At 43.3% G+C, this 23,971-nt stretch overlaps 1 protein-coding gene across 1 annotated transcript in view; it reads left to right on the top strand.

Annotated features, from left to right (window-relative positions):
• Positions 1–23,127, top strand: part of TNFAIP1 (TNF alpha induced protein 1) — a 36,400-nt gene extending 13,273 nt beyond the window's left edge. The window contains exons 2-7 of the mRNA XM_068270242.1: positions 345–686; positions 5,230–5,399; positions 7,108–7,197; positions 11,528–11,580; positions 12,660–12,855; positions 18,842–23,127. Of these exons, the coding sequence (XP_068126343.1) occupies positions 473–686; positions 5,230–5,399; positions 7,108–7,197; positions 11,528–11,580; positions 12,660–12,855; positions 18,842–19,078 (960 nt within the window). The 5' untranslated portion in view covers positions 345–472 and the 3' untranslated portion in view covers positions 19,079–23,127. The remainder of the gene's footprint in view (positions 1–344; positions 687–5,229; positions 5,400–7,107; positions 7,198–11,527; positions 11,581–12,659; positions 12,856–18,841) is intronic.
• Positions 23,128–23,971: the final 844 nt, after the last annotated feature.

The following is a 23,971-nucleotide window of genomic DNA, read 5'->3' as shown; positions in this document are numbered from 1 at the left end:
TGTAGAGGGAGATGCGTTTTTGTAATGCCTTTCGCTACCTTTCCGTGTATCGGGTCCGGACTCTCCGTTCAGTTTTTCAAAACGAATCCCACGGATCTGTTTTTGAAGTGTGTGAAGATGGTCACTATTTTTAACATTGGTATCCGTGGCTCTGGTTTTGGTCCGGGCCAAAAAAAACGGAACCACAGATACGATTTAAAACAAATGTGAACCAACCCTTACAGGGAGGTTCCGCTGCTTTTGGTAGTAGCCCGTTTCATGACACTGATTGGGTATAGTTGTGCTGATCTTCTCAGGTAAGACTGTTCCAAGTATATTATAACTCTTATTTCTTTTCCTTACAGAAATCATATTACGTTAGCAGGCTTCCAATTCCTGCTAACTGGGACTGGCCTTCCTGTTGTCCCCTCCCACCACGGCGGCACACGTGAAGCCCACTGTGTGCAGAGTCATTGTGTATTTGCAGCGAGAGATGTCCGGAGACACTTGCCTGACAGCGATGTGCCCTGCCTCCGGGGCCAAGCCAAAAACCTACACCTTTAAAGGGGGATGCCTGGGGAACAAGTATGTGCGGCTGAATGTGGGCGGGTCATTGTACTACACCACAGTACAGGTGCTCACAAGGCATGACACCATGCTGAAGGCAATGTTCAGCGGCCGGATGGAGGTCCTCACTGATAAGGAAGGTGAGATTCCTGTTCTCTCTGCAGATGCCAGAGTCCTGTATAGAAGCTTCGGCTGAACAATTCTCCTTTCTTGCTTTATGTTACTGGACGTATGCTATGCACCTTTTTATGCAAGATGCAGGTGTTCTATAAATCCTGGTAGAGGTATGCGGCCATGATTCAAACATCTGTGGATAAACTGACCTTTCCCACTTTGTGGGATGTACTTTCAGCTCTATACATAGATTATTTAATGTCATATATGTAACCCTTGGCAATGTATCTGTAGAAAGTAGCTGACAAAAGGGTCTTTGTAATACATCCCAGTGACCATTGCTCGACAGTGGGTTTGTAACTGTCATGAAATGCTGCTGCTAACATCTTTTCCCATCTTGGAGTAACTATTATGAAGATTATTGTGGCAGCCTCTTTCTATGGATACAAACCTTTTGATCCCTTGTGTACTGTGGAGCACAGAGGTTTGGGATCCACTTTGATTCACTTACCTATAACAGAGTTCCAGATTGTCCAGCAAGCACATGGTGAACCAGAACTCCTAGGAGTGTGTAAGGGGCTAAAAAGGACCAAAACGCCCTCTTTCTAACACACTCCTAGAAGTTCTGGTTTCCATGAGCTTGCTGGGCAATCTGTAACTCTGGGTGTTTCAAGTCCTATCCCATAGAGCCACAGTAATCCATGCCATGCACTGATGAGTATCAACAAACGACACTGAACAGTCTGTAGGCATGTTGGATTAGTGTGGCTCTGTACAGTTAACAAGCTGACCCATTATTGCATTCCAGCCGTTCTGGAGATGTTTAGCTTACAGATCAATAAAGTAGTGAAATTCAGCAGTGATGCATTGCGGGACACCTAATATGCTTGTTGCGGTCCTCTGCTGCCAGGTAACGCCACAGGGTGTCAAGCACTGACGTGTGGTGTTACAATTGCTGCCATTCGGCTGCATTTAAATTGCACACGAATTGCAATCGTGGGCGGCAGACCAAACGCTAAGCTGCTCCGCAAGTGCGCAGTTCCATCTGAAAGAGGTCTCAAAGGCAAGCTTTGCCGCTTGAGTGCTTTAAAGGAAACCTGAGACATAAAGAAATAAAAGTCCTTAACATACCTGGAACTTCCTTCAAGCCCCCCCCCCCCCCCCCCCACTGATACTCCCACGCCGTCTTCCTCCGCCTCCTCATTCGCCTGATAGAAGCCCTGTTAGCTTGGCCAGTCAGGGCGCACTGCACATGCACGGCCCGGCAGTAGCCGAGAGAGCTCTGCACCTGTGCAGTACTACTGCAGAGGTGCAGAACACTCCCAGCTGCAGGAGCGAGACGGGGGTGGGGGCGATTTGCGTCTGCGCCGAATGGCCCAACTGACGGGGCTTCTACCGTGCGAACTAGGAGGTCGGAGGGAAACAGCGTCTGAGTGATCGGTGCAGAGGGGCCTGGAGGAAGGAGAAGTATGTATAGAACTTTTTATAACCTTAGGTCTTAGGTACACTTTAAGACCATGCTCCCCAACCCTGTCCTCAAGGCCCACCAACCGTACATGTTTTGTGGATATCCACAGAGGTTAATCGGCGCTACTGAGAAACTAATTACCCCACCTGTGAATGTTTTTGGTTTTCTGCTAAACATGTACTGTTGGTGGGCCTTGAGGACAGAGTTGGGGAGCTCGGCTTTAAGACCACCGAAAGCCTGTGTTTCATTTTATTGCCACACTGTTTTCCTGCATCCCTCTGGTATCCCAGCAGAAATATACCCTTCTTTCTTTCTCATACATGAATACGGGGGATTATTCAGTAAATGGTGCAAGGGGCAAAGTAGGATCCATAGCAGCCAAGCAGAATTCACGTGAGTGTAGACACACTGCTGTAAAAAGGTTTCTGTGTAGTTTCTTAAAAGGTGTATTACTCATCAGTATGTTCTTTGTAGTACGAAGGGAGGTGGTAATAGCAGAATGAGTTGACGGGGTAGTAAGATATTTATTTATTTTAATAGCGGTGAAGGAAGCACGCAGACTTGAAAATAATGCTGACATTCAGATAGCCTTTCGAAAAACTATACTTTAAAGGGAACTATTACACCTCTCCTGACTGGGAGAAGTAATCGCATCAATTAACATCTCCTGGCATGTATCTTGCACCCCTGTCATTCATTGCAGCAGCCAGGGACATAGGAAAACAATGATTAACCCTCTGAACTCGCACTTCCAACAAGCTGGAACTCTAGTAATGCTAAAAACAACTTTGTATGAAACTTTAATTCAGATTTCAAACAAACTTGTTTGTGCCCCCCAAAAAACCCACACAAGTAACAAACCTGCCTTAGGTAGATGTTCATTTTAGACATTTTCCGCGTTTAGGGGCACCCAGGTGCCCAGTATACTTAAAGCACACCTGACCTTGGATCACAAACCAACCATCTGCATTCCGGTGTGTGTGTTTGCCATTCTGTGAGGTCTGATATTAGAGATCGTCAATGGGATGCTAATAGTTCTAAGGCAGATTGCATGCAGCTTGGGAATGGGCTAAAATTGTGAAGAGGTGCTTTAGGACCCATTTCCAAGCTGCATACAGTTTGCAATACATTTGCATGGCACCTGGATCTGTTTGCTGACCATTGGTATCTTCTATTTGAAATAATACTGCACTGCGTTCCTGTAGCAGAGGAGAGACAAGGCTTTTCTTTATCCTGCCTCTTTCTCCCTTCTGTGCTCTGCACTAGTGTATTATGTGAGGGATTACCTCAGAAGGCGGAGTGCATACCTTCCAATACCACAGCTACAGGTAGCACTCCATACCAGTATTTTGCAGAATAGATGCCAGGAAATGGCATCTAACACTTAGGAAAATACAGCCATACTGTCAGTTTGACTGTTCTTTTATTCAAGCACAGGTCTTCTTTAAGCAGACTTACTTTTAATAATCTGAATGGAGAGGAGTGAGCTGGCAATGCTGTCAGTAGGACGGAGGTGGATATGATGACAGGAATAATTCTACACACTGTAAGCGTGGTAATTGTTTTATTAATAGAAGCCTGCCTCTTCATACATTTTTTTTTTCTGCATGACTCTCACAGGCCTTAGAGGTGTGACTGATTTAATCTCATCACAAATACAATGCTATAGTGCTGACCAAAGACATTTGAGGTAGGCTGGTGTGCCGCTGTGATTCACACAAGCCATAAACGTTCATCCTCAGGCTGTTTGGGTCCTTCATGTTAATTTTGTTGGGAGGTAGGATACTGTAAGTGCATAACTAATTCTAGGTGCATCATGCAGTATGGCAGGTAGTTTCCCCTGAGAATGGTCAGTCAGCATTGGGCTGCTGCTCAATATCATTTCAGTTTGAGTACCTTAAACCAATCTAACTCCCAAGAATTCATGGTCCGTGTTGGATAGAAAGGGATTGGGTACATCCATTGTGAGTGAGTTATTGATATTTGCCACTGAAATGGGGAGGTTTTCTCTTATACACTGCAGGGTGGCCTCTTGAGCGCGTCCCAGTGGCTGCAGCTCTTGAGCGCTTTGAGTCCAACAGGAGAAAAGCGCTATACAAATATTCGGATTATTATTATTATTATTATATTTTTCCCCATAAGGGGGACAGGAAGTGAGTGACGTTTATCAAATGATGCAACCTACGTCATCAGATGATCGTTTCAAGTCCTTGCAGGGGTCCCCTTTGTCAAGGTGTCTTCTTGGATTATTACATATTGGCTCTAGCACCTAGATAGTGCCTAAGGTGTGCAATCCTGCCGGCTCTTCATGGATTATTGGCAGAGGCTGTCGGTTATCTGCTTTACGAGCCATGTGGATGGGCCTTTAAACATTGTTTATAATCCTCAAGCCCTCCAAAGCCGCAACTAAATTGTCTGGCCACCCTGATATATTGGTTCCGGCCTCATTTAAAGAGAATCTGTACTGTTCTATCATGTTACAGTATAGTACAAGGTTGTTTTTTTTTACATAGTGAATTATCCGCACTCCAGTCTGGGATTCTCACAGTTTCTCAGCATGTGACAGGCAGCCCCTCCCCCAGCCTCACAAACTGCATCACAGAAAAGCTGAAGCTGAGAGCAGACGTGCTGTCTGTGAGGAATAAACATAGCACACAGGAGTGAGCCTAGAGGGAGCGAGCATAACTTGTATTCATTGCAACAGAGGCAGCCCATTCCTCCCTGGGTCGACAAAGCTTGACAAAGAAAAGATTAGATATATTACAGAGACAGTGCAACTAGAAAAGGCTGCAGTAATCCAGACCACATTAGAACGGGTATAGGAACTTATAGGATAGAAGAAATAAGGCTGAAAATGTTGTTACAGAGTCTCTTTAAGCAGGCTTACTCACACACCAGCTTTGTTTGTCTATTGGCTACTGCTTCTGCAAAATCTTTTCTTCTGAATCTCCAATCCAAAATGATGTTTGGTGGTTGAACTTCCAGTATTTCTCTGTAGAAATAAGTTTTGGGAAGTATAACTCTAATTTTCCTAGCACTGTCTCGAACGTTTCACTTTGATCAGTGGTATGCCCTAAAGTAAACTTCTGTCTCCTTCACAGGCTGGATACTCATTGATCGATGTGGAAAGCATTTTGGGAGTATTCTGAACTATCTACGAGATGACACCATTGCACTTCCAAAGAACAGACATGAGATCAAAGAACTCATGGCAGAAGCTAAATATTACCTAATCCAGGGGTTGGTAGAGAAATGCCAAGCTGCTTTGCAGGTTAGCAATTCCATACTGTTATGCATACTGCACTTTGTATGTAGCTTTATAAAAAGGAGCGCGCAGCCAGGCAACGCATACACAGGAGAGTGCGGCTGGCTGGATTAGCGACGATGTCTAGTGAACGAAGGGACCAGAGAGGACAACGAGGTAGGCCACAGATCTCATGGGACTGGAGGAAGCCCCAGATAAATATAAATGATGTCTCAGATTCCCTTTTAAAGGGAACCTTAACTTAGAGGGATATGGATGTTTCCTTTTAAACAGTACCAGTTGCCTGGTATTCCTGCTGATCTCTTTGGCAGCAGCAGTGGCTGAATCACACACCTGAAACAAGCATGCAGCTAATCCAGTCTGACTTCAGTAAGAGCAGCTGATCTGCATGCTTGTTGAGGGGCCATGGCTAAATGTATTGGAGACACAGGATCAGCAGGAGAGTCAGGGAACTGGTATTTTTTTAAAAGGAAAAATCCACATCCTTCTCAGTTTAGGTTCCCTTTAAAGCAGGATTGTCAACCACAAAATCAAATTCCATTTACCCACTGCTCTGAGTTTATTATGCAGCATGCAACCTAACCCTGCATTGAAAGCACTCAATCTTAGAAAATGTTCTGCTATAATAAATCTTACCTCAATCAGCCTGGAGGTTGCTGTATTTATTTCCTTTTAAAGAGAACCCGAGGTGGCATATTGTAATCCTAATAGGACCCAGAGGCATGTGGTGTGCACAATGACATGCCTCTGTGTCATTCTATAGCCGCTGACAGCTCCCCCTGCGCTCTGCGTCAATGTAAACAGCGTAATACCTGTATACACCCCTGGTGCTGAAGTGAAGTCCACAGGGGGCATAGATACTAGATGCTGCAGTGGGGAACTGGTTATTCTCTGTAGCATGGGTAAGGAGCACCTACTATAGAGAATAAAGACACTGTTATTAACCTGAAGAAGTGGGTGAAACCCAAGAAATGCATTGTTTATTTTTGGTGTCCAATAAATTACTCTTCAACCTCCATATTGAGGTAAGATTGTTCCTTATTAAAGGATGGCTGTAGTGAGAAGAATATGGAGGCTGCCATATTGATTTCCATTTAAACTATACCAGTTGCCTGGCAGCCCTGCTGATCTATTTGTCTGCAGCAGTGTCTGAATCTCACACCAGAAACAAGCATGCAGCTAATCTTGTCACAAAACACCTGATGTGCTGCATGCTTGTTCAGGGTCTATGACTAAATGTATTGGAGGCAGAGGATCAGCAGAATAGCCAGGCAACTGGCATTGCTTAACAGGAAATAAATATGGCAGCCTCCATCTCCCTCTCACTTCAAGTGTCCTCTATCTCTAGAATTGGTAGTTTAGGCTCACACTGGGGCGCCTCCTCCCACCCAGTATAGTCTAGTGCCCATCTTAGGGGTAATCCTGCAACCGATATCCAGTGGTTCCAGCGGACCGTTTTGATTGGCGTTCGATCCAAGCCAAGGAGATGGTTTCCTCTACATGTTCTTAACAGTGGTTACCTAAAAGCAATCTGTGTTTGTAAGAAGTATTGTGGATTTATTCTCCCTTTTTGTGAAAATACTACACTATTGGTGCTTCTGGTCTGTTTCTCTGTCTTCTTTTTTTTTTTTTCTTTCCAGTCACCGGAGTTCCACGCGGACCTCGTTATACCAGACACCCTCTTACTATTCTTCTCTATTTATCCTATTTTCAGGACAAGAATGAGTCATATGAAGCCGTATGTAATATCCCCATCATCACTTCTCCAAAAGAAGAAGAGAAGCTGATTGAATCATCCGCTAAGGTGCATACATTATTCTGCTTTGTCCCAGACCGCAATTAGATTAGCCTGCTGTTGGTCCCAGGCAAAGAAATGTGCCTGCATCTCATTTATTTTACTGTTAAAGGCTGATCTTCCTTTAGTAAGGTGTTACCTAGCCTGTTATCTGTTTTTGTTTAAGAAAATGAGTACAGTGGATTACCAACCTTTACAACTTAGACCTCAAAGCCCTTAAAGTGTAAATTTACAGTTATACAGTTATAGAGTGTTCAGTGGAAATGTGTTACGGAGCTGTCGTAGCAATATACCTGCTGTGTTGTGGAGCTGAGCGTATAATGCGCGGCAATAACTTCCTGGCAGGAAGACGTGAGTGACAGTGATTTGTGTGAGGAGAAAAATAGGGCATCGCCACAGACATTTAGTCTCCTTCCCTGCGTATTAAATGGGTCACCGCAGCGAATCTGGAGACTCTAAGATGCCGGAAATGTAACTTCCTGATATCTGCAGGTTTCTTTGGAAGTCTCACACTAATGATACAGAGAAAATACATTTCTGATCAGTACTGGATACCAGATTATCTACTGTTGCCATGGTTTCAAACAAACTTAGTTTAAATGCTCTGTTGATATTATGCAGCTACAGACTAAAGTGCCAAGTCATTTCATAATGTAAAAATTATAAAATGGTGTTTGTATCAATGACATGTCGTCAGGTTTGTAATATCAGTGTAGTTATACTTAATGTGGAATAGCGTAGTGCCTAATTTCATATTGGGTGGGTAATTCCCAAAGTAGGTAATTTGGGTGCCAGCAGCCAACTGGTAAAATGGGCGCCTCATAGACCAGGCACCTGATAATTATTGTAATTAGACGATGCAAGGGGAGTTTGTAGCGGCAAAGGCGAAACCTCAGCGGAGAATGCAGCTCAGAGAGTAGGTTAGGGTTAGGCATTGTAAGAGGGAGGGTTTAAAGTGAATGTAAACTGAAGTAAAAAATAAACAAACCAGATACTTATCTATGGAGAGGGAAGGCTCTGGGTCTATAGACCACAGTTCCCAACCCTGTCCTCAAGGCCCACCAATAGTAAATAGAAATCGCAAACGCAAGCGTTTTGCAGTTTTGTGCGCAATTTTTTTTCCAGAGTGATTTTTTTTTTTATTCACCCCCCTGACACAAGTCAGGAAGTGAACTCTTTGTCCCAGAAAAGAATAAATACAATGTATTTATTCTTAAAAACGCGAATGCAATCGCTGCACAAAGCGATTTTGTGAGCATTTTGCGTTTTTCTTATACCTTCCATTGAGACAAAATTGCCTCAAAAATGGTAAAGGTAGTGCTTTGCTGAGCGGATCGGAAACGAACCGCTCAGATGTGGACTCTCTCATAGGGAATCATTGCACAAGCGCCTCTAGGGAGATTTTGAAAATCGCCTACGCTTGAAAAAAATGCTGAAAACACCCTAGATGTGAACGAGCCTTATAGGTGGGGTAATTAGCGGCTCAGCAGAGCTGATTAACTAACCTCTATGGATTTCCACAAAACATGCAGAGTTGGTGGGCGTTGAGGACAGGGTTGGGGAACATTGTGTATAGAGCCTTCCTGTTCCTTTCGTGATCCCTTCATTCCAGCGCTGTCACCCCCAATAGCAGAATTCGACCGACCGGTACAGCAACAGGAGCCTTTTGGAAGAAGTCTTTGGGAGCCAGAGTGCTCCTGAAAAGGGGCCGCTCCGTATTGCGCATGCGGGAGCACGGTTTCTCAGGCGCATGCGCAGTATGGAGACGCCCCCATTTAGGAACATGCAGGCTCCCGGTGACTTCTGAAGCCTCCTATGGTGGTAGATTGCAAAAAGGTGACAGCGCTGGAACAAGGGGACCCATGAGAGGAACGAGAAGGCTCTATAGGACCCAGAACCTTCCGACTCCATAGGTTAGTATGTTTTGTTCTTTCTCTTTTTTTTTTTTTTTTTACTTTAGTTTTTTTTTATTATGTATATAGCGCTGACATCGTCTGCAGCGGTGTACAGAGTATATATAGTCTTCTCACTAACTGTCCCTCAAAGGAGCTCACAATTTAGTCCATACCATAGTCGTATGAATATATTTTGTAGTGTATGTATTGTAGTCTATTGTAGTCTAGGGCCAATTTCGGGGGGAGGACTTAACTTATCTGTATGTTTTTGGGATATGGGAGGAAACTGGAGTGCCCGGAGGAAACCCATGCAGACACAGGGCGAACATACAAACTACTTGCAGATGTTAACCTGGCCGGGATTCGAACCAGAGACCCAGCGATGCAAGGCGAAGGCGCTAACCACTACACCACCGTGCTTCCGGTGTTTTTCAGTTTACATTGGCTTTAAGATATAGGGTCACTTTTTTTTTTTTTTTTTACGGTAATCCCCGGCACTCAAATTACTATGGCGCCCTTTTTTGATGTATGCAGAGATTCCTAGATCAACATTTAAGAAGATCTGCAGGATAACATAGCTACTTAATTGATTTAGCTGTACTAATTAGAAATATGACCCCTTCTTATTGCTTTGCATTTGCTGAATCTAAAAGTACACCTTTCTCTTTTTCTAAATTAAGCTCCGAATATTGATGTAACATCAAACACTCCAAATACTGCACTTATGTGCTAGAAATCATTACAAGCATTACACTTGAACACACTCATGCTAAGAGCAATAAGAATGTAAACAGCAGCCTACTCAGATTCATCCCATAAAGAGTCTGTCTATGGCTGTCATTATCAGAAAGAAGCTCCTCCATTCTTGCATGATGACTTACCCTCTAGTAAAACAAAATGTAGAGGAAAAAAACCCAAGCCCAATATAGTGTAGTATGTTGAGGCAGATGAATGATGTAAATCGTAAAATAGGAGTAATAGGATAAGCAGATAACATAACAGAGACGCAAAGTAGGATAAAATACGTTAAACACAGTTTAAAAGAGAGGTCGCGGTGGACTTGCCTTCTGGTAATAGGGCACGAAATGTTTAGATTTAAAAAAAAAAATATCTTGTTCATATGCATATTACAAAACAAATGGGAAAAAGACTCCCCTGCGAGGCGTTTCTTGGGACAGAGGCACAAAACTTGGTTACTTGGAGGGAAAGACGCTCCACAATTTTGCCTGAGGAAGTGTGGGTAGTCTCATGAAACACGTCACAGTGGAGTGTTGTTTTCTTATTTGTTTTGTGAACATGGACAATAAAGATATGTTTGTTTTTTTTAAATCTAAACATCTAGTGTACTACTACTAGTAGTCCACCTCTACTTACCTTGTAAACTGTTTTTAATGCATTTTATCCTACTTTGGTGCCTCTGTTATACATAGGCGTGATATACCCACTAGTAAAGAAAGTGTGTCATGAGAGGATTATGGAGGCTGCTGTAGCAGAGAGAAGGGGGAACAGAGCAGTGCAGACACAGAGGCATGTCATTGAGCAGAGACTATGCCTCTCTGTCCTATTTGTAATATAACCTCTGCCTCTGGTACACTTATTATTATTATTATTATTTTTATTAAGTAAATGCTAAAATACCACTGTAAATGTCTAAGGGATCCAAAGCCTTCCCTTTTCTTGGTTGAGTATGTGACTTTTTATTTTCCTTTTAGAAGGCTACAGGTATCCTTTAACCATGCTTTTATACCTAGAAAGCCAGTTTGTATGGTGGGACATTATTACATCATGCCCCCAGGATAGATTCCACTCCTCAGAGGTGCCTGGCCTCAGTACAGTACATTACCTTGTATTGCTGTTAGCAGAATACATTTTTCACTGATGGAAAGTCACTTACCGTAATTATTCAGGCTACCTCACCAGCTTAAAGCGGGATGAAACCCAGCATTTCTACTTTGCTCTAATAGATTATTTACAGCATATTATATACAACCCGAAATTTGTTTTTACTAGAACTGCATTCAAAGGGTTAACACAGGCTTTAGAGGCTTCCCTGCCTGCAGAGCTGGCCGCTTCCAAACTTTACATAATATTATCTTGTGTTTAATTGTATCAAGTGAGAAATGTAAACAAAGCCTTCTCTCACACAGCCTCGTCCCCTGAACAAAGTCAGACAAGCATAAATGCTTTCTGATGCTTTCTGATTAAGTTAGAGGATGAATAAAGCAGTTATAAATAAAATGCAAAGTCAGCTCTCAGAGTAAAATAAGTGTACTATAGGAACGTATAATTTCTAAATGAATAATAATATTTATGCACAAAAGCAGATATGCTAACCGTATGGCATATAAAAAGTAGGAAAACGTTTTTACTGAATATTATGTCAGGGTTTTATACAGCTTTAAGATAACGTGTCCTTTTTTTTTTTTTTTTTTGTTTCTCCACAGCCTGTTGTCAAACTCCTGTATAACAGAAGCAACAACAAGTACTCCTACACCAGGCATGTATTTCATTTAGCCTGTCCTCACCTGAGAGTCTCTGGTTTCTGTGTCTCTTTCATCATTTATCAGAAGAGGAATGAATGGAGATTTTAAAAACGTTTAGGTTCTTGCTGGTAAAGATGGCTCACTCTATGAAATACGGAGTATCCCCTCTAACTTTAGCATGACTAAACCCAGCAGAATGTGAATAATAGTCATAGCTCTGTACACATTGCTGACTATGAATGATTATCTTCTGCAGGAATCCATCATGACAGTCATTTGAAATGCCCCAGCATCGTCATGGATCGTTCAAGCCATCGCTTGTGTCTTTGATTTTTGAACGACCCCTAAACAATGAGTCGTTCATAGTTCATTTAAAAAAAATTTCCTCCCTGTGTGTATAAGGCTTAGAAAGCGCTGCATCCGATGTCTATCATATAGATGCCTAATAATAATACAAGAAAAAACTGCCCTGCATGTCTTGCTGGCCAGCTTTGCTATTGCCCATGGTGCAGTGGTGTTTAGCCTCCTTTCTCTCCCAGGTGCCCATGTGTCATGATGATGATGGAGCTCTAACACCATCACATCTGCTGCTTCCAGTTTATGTGCACTCCCCATAGATTAACAGTAGCTGGTGCCCACATGCACACAATTCTACTAGCATTAGTGGGCAAGAGCTCTGGTTGACTAGAAGCAGTAGAGGATCTACGATCAGAGCTCTAACATGTCGGAGGGGCACCAGACATTACTGCACTACTGCAGAGAATAGCTGCTCTACCCCCAAAGAGGTTCAGGGCAATGCTGTACCAGTCAGCACTAGCTCTGCTATGGTTTCTTGTTTTGGGCTTTTATCTTGTTGCATCCCTGCGTTCTGCTACATCTATAAATAGATAGCTATACTTTACATGCAGTTTTAATACATAAATACCCAAAGCAATGGCTTCGCATAAATGCAGCCTAAAGAAAAAACTATTTTTTTCTAGAACTCTTCTAATATTTATGGAGAATAACAAGGTTTTGTGACCTTTCTATATATTAGTGCTGTATTTAAAAACCTGCAATCGTTTGTCAATTCCCTGTCTGTTGTTTGTTTCAGCAACTCTGATGACAACCTTCTGAAAAACATTGAGCTGTTTGACAAGCTTTCCCTCCGGTTTAATGGAAGAGTCTTATTCATGAAGGATGTGATAGGGGATGAGATCTGCTGCTGGTCCTTCTATGGTCAGGGGAGGAAGCTGGCTGAAGTCTGCTGCACTTCAATCGTATATGCCACTGAAAAGAAGCAAACAAAGGTAATGTCACTCATTCTCCACTTATATACTTAATGTCTGGATTCATAGAGATGAATGACCGTGACTACTGTGAACGGCTCTCAAAAAAGTGACATTCTAATAACATCAGACATATTTTGCCCTCAATTTTATACAACTATTGGTATATGTGATATATTGTATAGGCTTCCGCCCTATTTACTGCATGCTGCTGATTGATGATCTGTGTATTGTATATACTCAAGTATGAGCCTAAATTTTGGGCCAAAAAAAGTGTCCCAAAAGTGGTGGTCTCAGCTTATACTCGAGTCACTACTCTGAGTAACCCCCACAGTGCCCCCACTACATACACAGAGGTGCATTATCTGAGGGAGACCACACACTTGACATTTCCTTGGGAGGTCCCAGCTAACCTCATCTTGAGTTGTAGCCTTGGAAGGCATAGAGAGACTGTGCCTACTGAGTGGTGAGAATCTTTGCATTCCTATATCAAGTTTTAGATACATGACTATGTGGCTCTGCATTCCTTACTTTATCTTTATGCCAGCTTAAACTTTGCAACATGAGTTCCATCTCTATTGTAGGCCTATGTTCTGGCTTATTATTGCAATCTGCTAAATTTATGCTGCTTTTCTAATATATGGTTGTGGCCGGCTATTGCGGTGAGTGGTGTTGCGGTTGTGGCTTTTGCCACCCTCAGCTTTTACTGAAGTAAAAAAAAATTCCAGTTTTTAAAGTAAAAGTTGGTGTTGGCTTATACTCGAGTATATATGGTAATTTTATTTTGTTTTCTTATTTTGTGTTGTGCAGCCGGAGTCCTGAAGGCCCCCTAAGCAGTTCACATAAGTGCCCCTTAACAAGTCAGAAGTAATAGGTCACCTTGCATGCTCCTGGTACTGATGCCTTTTAATATTGACTGTCTGGTAAATTCATTGGTCTGTGATTGGCTACATTCCACAATCCCCTGAACTGTAATTCGTCATTAAGAGGTAATACTGTATAAGAAGTATGCAGTAATGTAAACAAAGGATTTATTACAAATATATATAAATGGGCCAAAGCTGCCTTTCACAAATACTAGTGTGCTTAGGGGGTTTATTTTGTTTGATTTGAGTAAGTATGCATCTAAATTACACTTTTTCATGTTGTTCTTTAAATAAAAACACATCTTTCCAAGATTCTCCATCCTGTTTTGAGTATAATCTTAGAGACCTATAGTAGAATATAAATCTGGATGAGGAATGATTTTACAATGGGCAAACAATGACTAAATACTTGAGAAATTAATATTGTAATAAAAAAAGCAGTGCTATTAATTTATTATAGTTATTTTTAATTTCACTGCAGTTCCTCTTTTAAAACATTCACATGGTTAGCTAGGAAGAGAGTGTTCCAATGCTGCCATCAATAGAGACTTCATGCAGAGGAAAGATAGGCTGTTGACTTTAACCACTTAACGACCGCCTAACGCCGATAGGCGGTGGCAGGTCGTAAGTGGTATTACATGGAAACGACCACTCGTTCGAGCGGCCTTTTCATGTCAGTTCACGGAGGGTGTCTCCGTGAACAGCCTGCGAGCCTCCGATCGCGGCTTGCAGGCTAATTGTAAACATGGGATCGGCCGGGGATTGCCGGCATCTGATAGGCTGAAGCCTATCAAAGGCGGCACAGGACGCATCGCCGTCCTGTGCCGCCCAGGGGACGGAGCAGAGGGAGGGAAAGAGAGGGAGCCCCGATATCGCTGCGGAGGGGGGCTTTGAGGAGCCCCCCCCACAACACGCAGGCAGCCGGCGGTGATCAGACCCCCCCAGCAAGACATCCCCCTAGTGGGGAAAAAAGGGGGGGGGGGAAGTCTGGTCGCCCTGCTGCAAATACGATCTGTATAGCCCGGTCCTTAAGTGGTTAATAAGATGGATTATTTTGGGGTGCGGTAAATGAAATGTTAGAGCTGCCTACAAAAAACTGGTGTTTTAGTCTAGTGTGTAGACCTGATGCAGCAGTGCTCACAGCTTTGTGTTACCCCAGAGAGCCTTGAACAGCGTTTTTCAGCTGAACAGTTCCTTCAGCTGAGGAAAGAGAGCTGGAAGTAGATAGAACCAGCTTATCTGCAGGGCAAAGAGCAGCAATCTTTAAAAACCTTAAGGGGCCTATACACTGGTAGTTTTCAGCCTTCGATCAATTTGTTCGATCAGAAATCAATTGCCAATCGATTGATCGATCGATTTGCAGCCGATTTCGAATGATTTGATCTATCTGACAGGATGGAAAATCTAGGTCATTCTGCTGCTGGCAGCAGATCGATGGCCCATAGAGATGCATTGGCCACTTTTAGTTCGTCCTGTTTTTTTTTTTTTTTTTTTTTTTATGCAGATACATGTGGAACATTTCCCAATTTGCAGTTCCCAAACTTCTGTGCACAGCACAAAACCATTTATAAAAAGAAGGAAGCTTTTGGATCCTGCAGAAGCTTCTCATTCCCTCCTGGCCCCCACCGTTGCCACATACAGACCCTCGAAAGCCATCCAACAAGAGAGCTTTAATGCATGAGTGCTGCCATACTACTCCTGCGTAAGTGTGGCCATCCTGCGCAGTAAGCCGGAACTGTTCAAGCACGAGTGGCTCTGTGCTACTGCAAGCGCTTTTGCATGAACAGGAGCACGTTTGCGATCTTCAAGATCTTCAGTGTCCCAGACTGTAGCGGTGGTCTCCAGGAGGACACATGAAGTCTCAGGAAGATCCAGAGGCTTCCATCTTCTTAAATATTTATCTGTTTTTTCACCTTAAGGTCACCTCCCATACACGTTAAAGAGAACCCGAGGTGGGTTTGTGAAATCGTATTGGGATACAGAGGCACGTTCTGTATACAATGCCCTGCCTATGTGTCTTTACAGTGTGCCTCCAGGCTCCCCCCAGGCTCTGCTGTCCCCCATTTAAAAAAGCACCAGGCTAGCGACACGCAGATTGTCGCTAGCCAGTTGATTACCTCTGCCCTGTCATTCAGTGCTGCTGCCCCGCCTCCTGTATAGTGCGGCTCCCTGCCTGTGTCAGTTCCCTCCCCGCCTCCGTAAGCCGATTGGAGAAAGCTTACAGAGGCGGGGAGGGAAGTGACAGGTGTGGAGCCGCGCTATACAAGAGGCGGAGGAGCGGCTGTGACTGACGAGTCAAAGGTAAATAACAGGCTAGCGACAATCTGCGTGTCACTAGCCTGACGCTTTTTAAAATGGGGGATAGCAGAGCCCGGGGGGAGCCTGGAGGCACACTGTAAGGACACAGAGGCTAGGCATTGTATACAGAACGTGCGTCTGTGTCCTAATACGATTTCACAAACCCACCTCGGGTTCTCAGTAACCTCCCTGGTGGTATGGACGAGCTGAGTTCGTCCAGCAAAAACTTGCAAAAAGCGTTAATGACGAGCTGAGCTCGTCCATGCCGACGGAGATTTCCTGTTTATCTGTCCCTGACGTCACAAAGTCTCGTAATGTAACTGTACGGAGAACGAGACTTCAGAGATGGAGGAGGGAGTGCGCTGCAGCCATCGCTGGAGAAAGCCCTCGGGTGAGTACACCTAATTACTCAAGGGCTGAGACGGGGAGGGGGGGGGATCAGGAGGGAGGGGGTGAGAAGGGGGATAGGCCACCCAAATAGCCACCATTGAAGGTGGATCCCCCTCTGTGCGGGCGGGCCATCATTGAAGGGGATCCCCCCACCCGCACAGAGGGGGATCCCCCCGCCCACATAGCCACCATTGAAGGGGATCCCCCCACCCGCACAGAGGGGGATCCCTCCGCCCACATAGCCACCATTGAAGGGGATCCCCCGCCCACATAGCCACCATTGAAGGGGATCCCCCCGCCCGCACAGAGGAGGATCCCCCACCCACATAGCCACCATTGAAGGGGATCCCCCCGCCCGCACAGAGGAGGATCCCCCACCCACATAGCCACCATTGAAGGGGATCCCCCCACCCGCACAGACGGGGATCCCCCCGCCCACATAGCCTCCGCATACAAGGGGGAACCCCGCACATTCCCTGCCCCGCTGGCTGCCCAGGGATTCCCTAGGGTGGCTGGATGCTTGTTCTGCACGCTGTGGGTAGCACAGATCACCACCCACAGCGTGCTAGGATGGGAGGGGGGGACATCTGGCAACCTATAAATCTTGCTAAACACCTGGCTCACTATATATCTGGCTGCACAGCTGGCTCACTATAGATCTGGCTGCACAGCTGGCTCACTATAGATCTGGCTGCACAGCTGGCTCACTATATATCTGGCTGCACAGCTGGCTCACTATATACCTGGCTGCACATCTGGCTAACTAGACCTGGCTGCACATATTGCTACGTATACATCTGGGTCTTCTACTCACCATTGGCGTGTTGATCCCTCGTCGCGTACCTGGCTTCCCCAGTGCCTTCTTCCATGTCCCTTGGCGGATTTTGCTTCTCCCTCGGCGATCACATGTCCCCCGTTGATCGGCGTTGATGACACCAAGGGCATCGGCGTTGATCACAACAGTGTCATCAACATCTTGCAGAAAACACTTTTTTTAAATTAAATTCAATACAATAACCTGTATTGAATTCAATTAAAAAAAATTAATTGCAAAAAAAAAAAAAAATGGTTGAAAATTATTGGAATTTAATTGAAACACTTTTTGCACAGAAATCCTGGGGAAATAGAACGCCAGGGTGGTTAATGTCGAAGGAGGTGGGTGGAGTCTGGTGCTCTGCCCTGTGGTGAGGAAGCGAATTCCCATTCCCCTAGCAGCTGACTTTTTTTTCTGAAAAGATTCCTGGGTGAAATAACTGACTTTTCCAAGGGGAGTTTCTCTAGAATGAGTACATCGAATATGAATAGTGTGTGAGTAATGGCAGAGTCCCCTATTCACTTTCACTGCCAGTGAATCATATCTGGGAGGGTGAACTAGGCTTTAATACAGTAGATATACAAACAAAGCTATTCATTTTCTCCATCCTCTGTACTTATTAAAGCTTCATCTAGTTCTCACTGATCATTTTATGAGGAAATGACTATCTAATAGCTGCTCTCAGTACTCCCTCACCAGCGGCTTCATCTGTTCTTATGACTTGTCCTAGAAAACTATAAGGAGAACTCCGTCTGCCATGGTTAGTGCAGAAATGTTTCTCTTACAAGCTGTGCTGGCAGACCCTTTTCACCTGACCTATCCTAGGCTATCCTGGGTATTTTACATGCAAATGTATGCAGAGAACACAACCTGCTTCTCCTCAGTGTTGTGCATCTGGCTGGCTTGTTTTTTGTGAACTACTATAGCTTGCAATGGTTTCTGAATGACTCTAGTTCGTCACTATGGGGAAAAAAGGCTAAAGAAATTCTGAACTCGCAGGGATTTAGAGGATGCCATCTTTATTTACTTTGAAAAAAAATGCTGCTTGCCTGATTCTCATGCTGATCTTCTTCAACAAAGTCTTTGAGTCACTGATGTAGAGTAGTTCTGTAAATCAGGTCATGTGACTGGATGAAGATGTGTGACTAAACTACGTGCAAGAGATCAGTGTGGCACCAGGAAAATAGCTCTGAAAGGTTCATCGGACTACACCATTCCCGTAAAGCTCTAGTTTAGGAACAAGTAAAAATAAGGAGGCAGGAGGTGCCCAAAAAGTTAAGAAAATTATTAAAAACCACTTGAGGCTGGTTTTACATCAAATTTTTTGGTTGCTGTGGGAGATGACCCTGCGGCAGAGTGTGCCATATGCATAATTATTATAAATAATACATTATTTGATAACATTTATTTTGATACATTTTAAGGCAATGGCCATTTAATGTGCTAAAATAAAAGTATTATTAATTCATTCTATAGGCTCTATGCTTTCAGAAAATATAGGATATATTAGGGGGTTTTGAGTATGACTTTCAGTCTGTAATGTGTATTTTCTTGGTGCTATCTGGCTTACCAACTCAGATCCAATCGAGACTTGCTGAATCGCAAAACATTCTCTATAAATGCATTTCTTCTCTTCTAGGTGGAGTTTCCAGAAGCACGCATCTATGAGGAGACGTTAAATGTTTTACTCTACGAGACACCACGTGTTCCTGACAACTCTTTGCTGGAGGCCACGAGCCGAACACGTAGCCAGGCATCTCACAGTGAAGACGATGAGGGCTTTGAGCTGCGTGACCGCGTCCGGCGTATTCACGTCAAGAGATACAGCACGTACGATGACCGACAGCTCGGCCACCAGTCTGCTTACAGGGACTGAATGTAACTACAGCAGAGATGTTTCATAAGAACGCGGGGAAGAACTATTTGCCTAGGGAAGTCTATGGCCAAAAAACTACTCGTAGGAGGATCTAGTTCTCAGTCTGCTACACCCAAGCTCTTATAATCTAATCAGTCATTCAGTCTACTTCAGATGGATGACTATAAATGTAGATAGTGGAGCTAGACTCCTTCCTGGCACAATGTTAGATGAAGACTCATATCTCCATTTTCACAACAGAGGTTCTTTCTTACGAGCTCCAGCAAATATCATCCTTTCTTAATTGCTCAACAAACTCCACAAGCGATATAAGAAAATGTATGCATGCACCGCCTCAATGGACATTTCGGTCAATATCCTATCAATACCTCGGTTTAGAGTTTATATCTGCATCTTAATAAGAGGGTTACTTTGTGTTCTACTGACATCCGCAGATCTATTGCATGGTGCATCTAGTCACATTTTGATTGTTTTTTTGTTGGGATTGAATCATTTGGCAGCTAGGCAGCAATACCTTATTTTCTTCAGGAAGTAGTGACAGATTTCCACCAGTTGTGCCTTATTATGCCAAACGCTTATTCAGAAGCCTCCATTTGTGGCTTATTTAGTAATATGTACTGCTAGTTGTACTAATCCATAGCAAACAATCAACTTAACCTTTCATTTGACCGGCTACAAGAAATGAAAGTTACTACTTGCCATTGATTACTGCACTTTTCACATCCTTATTGCTCCTTGCATTGTTTAAGGGAATGAAACCATTAAAGTTTTTAGGCACATAAATCGGTCAAAGGCACAGTTTTAGGAAGGGGTATATGAAAACAAGGGCCCTTTGACACTTGTGCAGCTACAATAAAGTGCCTACTGTACTTGCTGCTGTGGACGCAACTGCTGTTCCTGTTCAGAAAAGAAAAGTGCAGAGATTTGTAAAAAATAGAAAGCTAGGTATACACTTTACACATTGCTCATCTGAAATTATTATTCTTGATTATTTTGGCCTCCTCCTGTATAGACACACTAATTGGCTGTGTGGCAAAACAGTAATGATGATCATGTCTAGGAGAACTCATGGAGAAGCATGTGATTAATTTGATCAGGTGATAGATATGTAAGCCTCTGATTTGCTAGATCTTGTGCTAAAGCAGGATGTGATCACAGCAAATCAGAGCTTTGCATCTTGTCAGCTGATCAAGCAAATCACATGCTTCTCAGCAATTTCTCCTAGATCTGATCATCACCACAAAGCAGTATATTCTGCTCTATGAAGGGGGGAGGATGAGCAGGAATGAGATGTCAGCACCTGCGGGAAACAATGGTCATAGCAGTTGTGCATAGTTTTTTATTGTCCCTAATTGCTAACGAGCATTTGGCGTGCGCGGGACAACTGTACACACTTTGCAAAGGCATCTGTAACAATCGTGAACAATAATTTCTGAAGACCTAACTTGTATGTACAGGCCTTGATCAGAGCTATTTTAATCTGGAGCTGTGTGCTTAAAGAGAAACTCCAACTAAGAATTGAACTTTATCCCAATCAGTAGCTGATACCCCCTTTTACGTGAGAAATCTATTCCTTTTCACAAACAGATCAGGGGGCGCTGTATGGCTGATATTGTGGTGAAACCCCTCCCACAAAGTAATTCTGAGTACGTACTCTTGGCAGTTTCCTGTCTGTGAACCTTGTTGCATTGTGGGAAATAGCTGTTTACAGCTGTTTCCAACTGCCAAAAAAACATGCAGGAGCTGCATCACCTGCCAACAGTAAAAATGTCACCATGTAATGTCAGAATGTAGATCAGGGATTTAAAAGATTTTACAATGGGCAAACACAGACTAAATCATTTATACATAATTATTGTAAAAATGAAGCACTTTTTTTATTACATTAGTTTCACTGGAGTTCCTCTTTAAAGGTGCGAATGGCGTTTTCTGAATTTTCTTTCAGTTTGGTGTACCTGCAAGATCATAACAGAAGTGTATCGGTTGTATAGAGGTGTTCAGATGCACTATAGGTTTTTAAGTTTGTACTAAATGTAGTACTTGTAATTCACACTAATAATCATGATTTCTTTCAGGATTCTCCCAGTTCGATTTTGAGCTTGGTTGAGCTTTTAGCATGCAACAGTATATTTGTTCCAAACACTATGCAGTGACCTGCACAATGTAAAGCGGCTAGTCTGACAGCACCCTAAAACACTATGTACCAAGCTGTTATTGCCAGGTTGCATGGCTGCAATTCAGCTGCTTGCATAAATATGAGCAAATGATGACTTGCTGCTGAGCCTAGACATGAGGTCTGAGGAGCTCGACCTTGCAATAAGCATTTCTGTTCTACATTCTGCTGAAAAATCATTTTGTATGACAGCTGTAGGGAGATGCATGATTATAAAAATACTGCATCGGAACGCCAAGCAAGCAATACAAATTTTAAGCAAACACAGTACCTGCAAACTAAATTACCTGCAGAAATACAGTAGAGTCCTGGTTATCCAGCACTAAGGGAAATCGGCTGGTGCCAGATAAGTGTGCTTTATGGGTTGCTTGTTAATACAGTACAATACCTCACTCTATATACATACCATGAGCTCTGTATTAAATATTAAAATACAATTACTGAACGTTTATTAACATAGGGGGAGCCATGGAACCCAGTAAAAGCACAGCAGAGCCCACAAACATCCTAAGAAGTTGTTCTTCACCACTGTGAGTACTGCTGGTGATTTGTTCTGGATAATTGAGATTGCTGGCTAGTTAAGTTCCAGGTAACTTGTTGTTACTGAATTTATAATTGTCCAGCTAGTCTTGTAATTCACATACCTCTGCCAGACTGTGCAGCCAGTCATAGAAGAACCGTTTCCTTTTGTATTTTTGCTCATTTATGTGCCTGCTCTGTGCTCACTGGACATTGAACTGGCACCCTTATGCTGCTGATTTTTTTTTATTTTTTTTAATTAAAAGGGACACTGCACTGAAAACCAGAACTGAAACAAGAATCGGGGGTTTGTAATCTGATTCACCCTTAATTGTACAAGTAGTACCCAGTTAACGAACGATATAGGGACTGTAGGTTCGTTCTTAACCTAAATCTGTTCTTAAGTTGGAACACTGTGCCACCTCTGCACCTGCTTATACAAGTTTAAAAGCCATTTTTTCTTTGAATTTTTTAAAATCGATTTTCTCAAAAACTACAAGTCCATTTGAAAAATGTTTTTTGACTTGTTCCCATGGAAACACATAATCCATGCCGTTCGTATCGGCGGGTAGTTCATAACTCGGGCGTTCGTAAGTTGGGGACTACCTGTATTGGTTAATTTTCAGCGCTACAGAAGATTTTGGCGCTATATAAATAAAGAATAATAATTGTAAATGACAGATGTAGCTGGAGAGTATTTCAGTGACTGTGTAATCTAGGGGGTTATGTAAGATGCCATATTGCTTTCCTTTTAAACCATAGCGGTTGCCTCGCTGGTTTCTGGCTTCAGTAGTGTCTGAATCTCATGCATGAAAATTTTGTAATGTGACCTGAACTGCTTTCTCGTTATGGGTCTGACTTAAAAAGGACCTGCAACAAACCTAAACAATGATTTAGGGTTCCCATTTGTATGTTGACAATCCTCGTTTTAGCATCAGAAACCCTTCTCTAACTACATATTGCCATATATTGGTATGTAACCCTCCCAGTTATGTTTACTCTAGGCTATGATGTCATGTAGCCTACTTCCCCAGAGCACTTCACAGGGGAAAAGAAAAACACCCCACAGTGATTCTCCCTTGCCAGCAGTAAAGATGATGGAATCACTGATACATTTTAGAATTTAAATCGGGGTAAAGTAAGATTTTAAATTTCATAGTTTTTATAACCGGTTTATTCACTCAAATTATCTCCTTTGTGAAGCATTTAGTATTAGATGCACAGGATCTGCAGTACAACAAAGAGTTGGCATTGTTTAAAAAGGGAGTAAAAATGGCATCCTTCATTTCCCCTTTACTACAATGGCCTCAATTCACTAAGATCACGCTGGAGATAATAATACAAGAGAAAACTTACCTCAACACAGTGAGAGAGTTAGCTTATCTCTTCATTCCTTAAAGTGAATGTTTACTGTTTCAAAAAAGAAAAAGTCAGATACTCACCTAAGGAGAGGGAAGGCTCGGTCCTAATGAGCCTTCCCTCTCCTCTCCTGGTGCCCGGTCCCGCGCAGGATCCCCCGTAGCAGTATTCGACTAGTTCGGTCAAATACTGCCACTTCCGCATGCCGAAGGGAGCTTTCTAAAGCCTTCGGGAGCACTCGGGCTCCCGAGGACGCGGGCGTTCCATACTACGCATCCGCGAGCGCCCTCTATGACGCGCTCGCGCGTACGTAGTATGGAGCGGCCCGTCTTCGGAAGCCCGAGTGCTCCCGAGGACCTCCGAAGTCCCTGCGGCGGCGGACGCTAACGGGGGAGCCAGCGCAGCACCGAGGGCACCGGGAGAGGAGAGGGAAGGCTCATTAGGACCGAGCCTTCCCTCTCCTTAGGTGAGTATCTGACTTTTTTTTTTTTTTTTTATTAGCGGTACCCATTGGCTTTAAGTTGACTCCTCTGTAGTTAATTTACCTCCTCTGTAGTTAATTTACCTCCTCTGTAATTATTTTCACACGCAGGTAATTAACAGCCTGTCTTTAACTCTGGAGTTATTTTAAGGATTGGAGAGTTAACTTTAAGACAGAAGAGTTAACTTTAGGTTTGCCTGAGGTAAAATGTTTCCTGAATACTACATGCCTTTTCACCATGGTAACAGCTCTAGAAACTTTATTAAAGACAGGAGATAAGCTTAGTGAATTGAGGCCAATGTCACTTTAAATATCAGCGAGTTATTTAGTTCCTCTGGAGTTCTGCTTTAAGCATTTTGTA

Source organism: Hyperolius riggenbachi, chromosome 2 (assembly GCF_040937935.1).
Source record: "Hyperolius riggenbachi isolate aHypRig1 chromosome 2, aHypRig1.pri, whole genome shotgun sequence".
NCBI classification, from domain to species: Eukaryota; Metazoa; Chordata; class Amphibia; order Anura; family Hyperoliidae; genus Hyperolius; species Hyperolius riggenbachi.
This window is presented reverse-complemented; position numbering and strand designations above follow the sequence as displayed.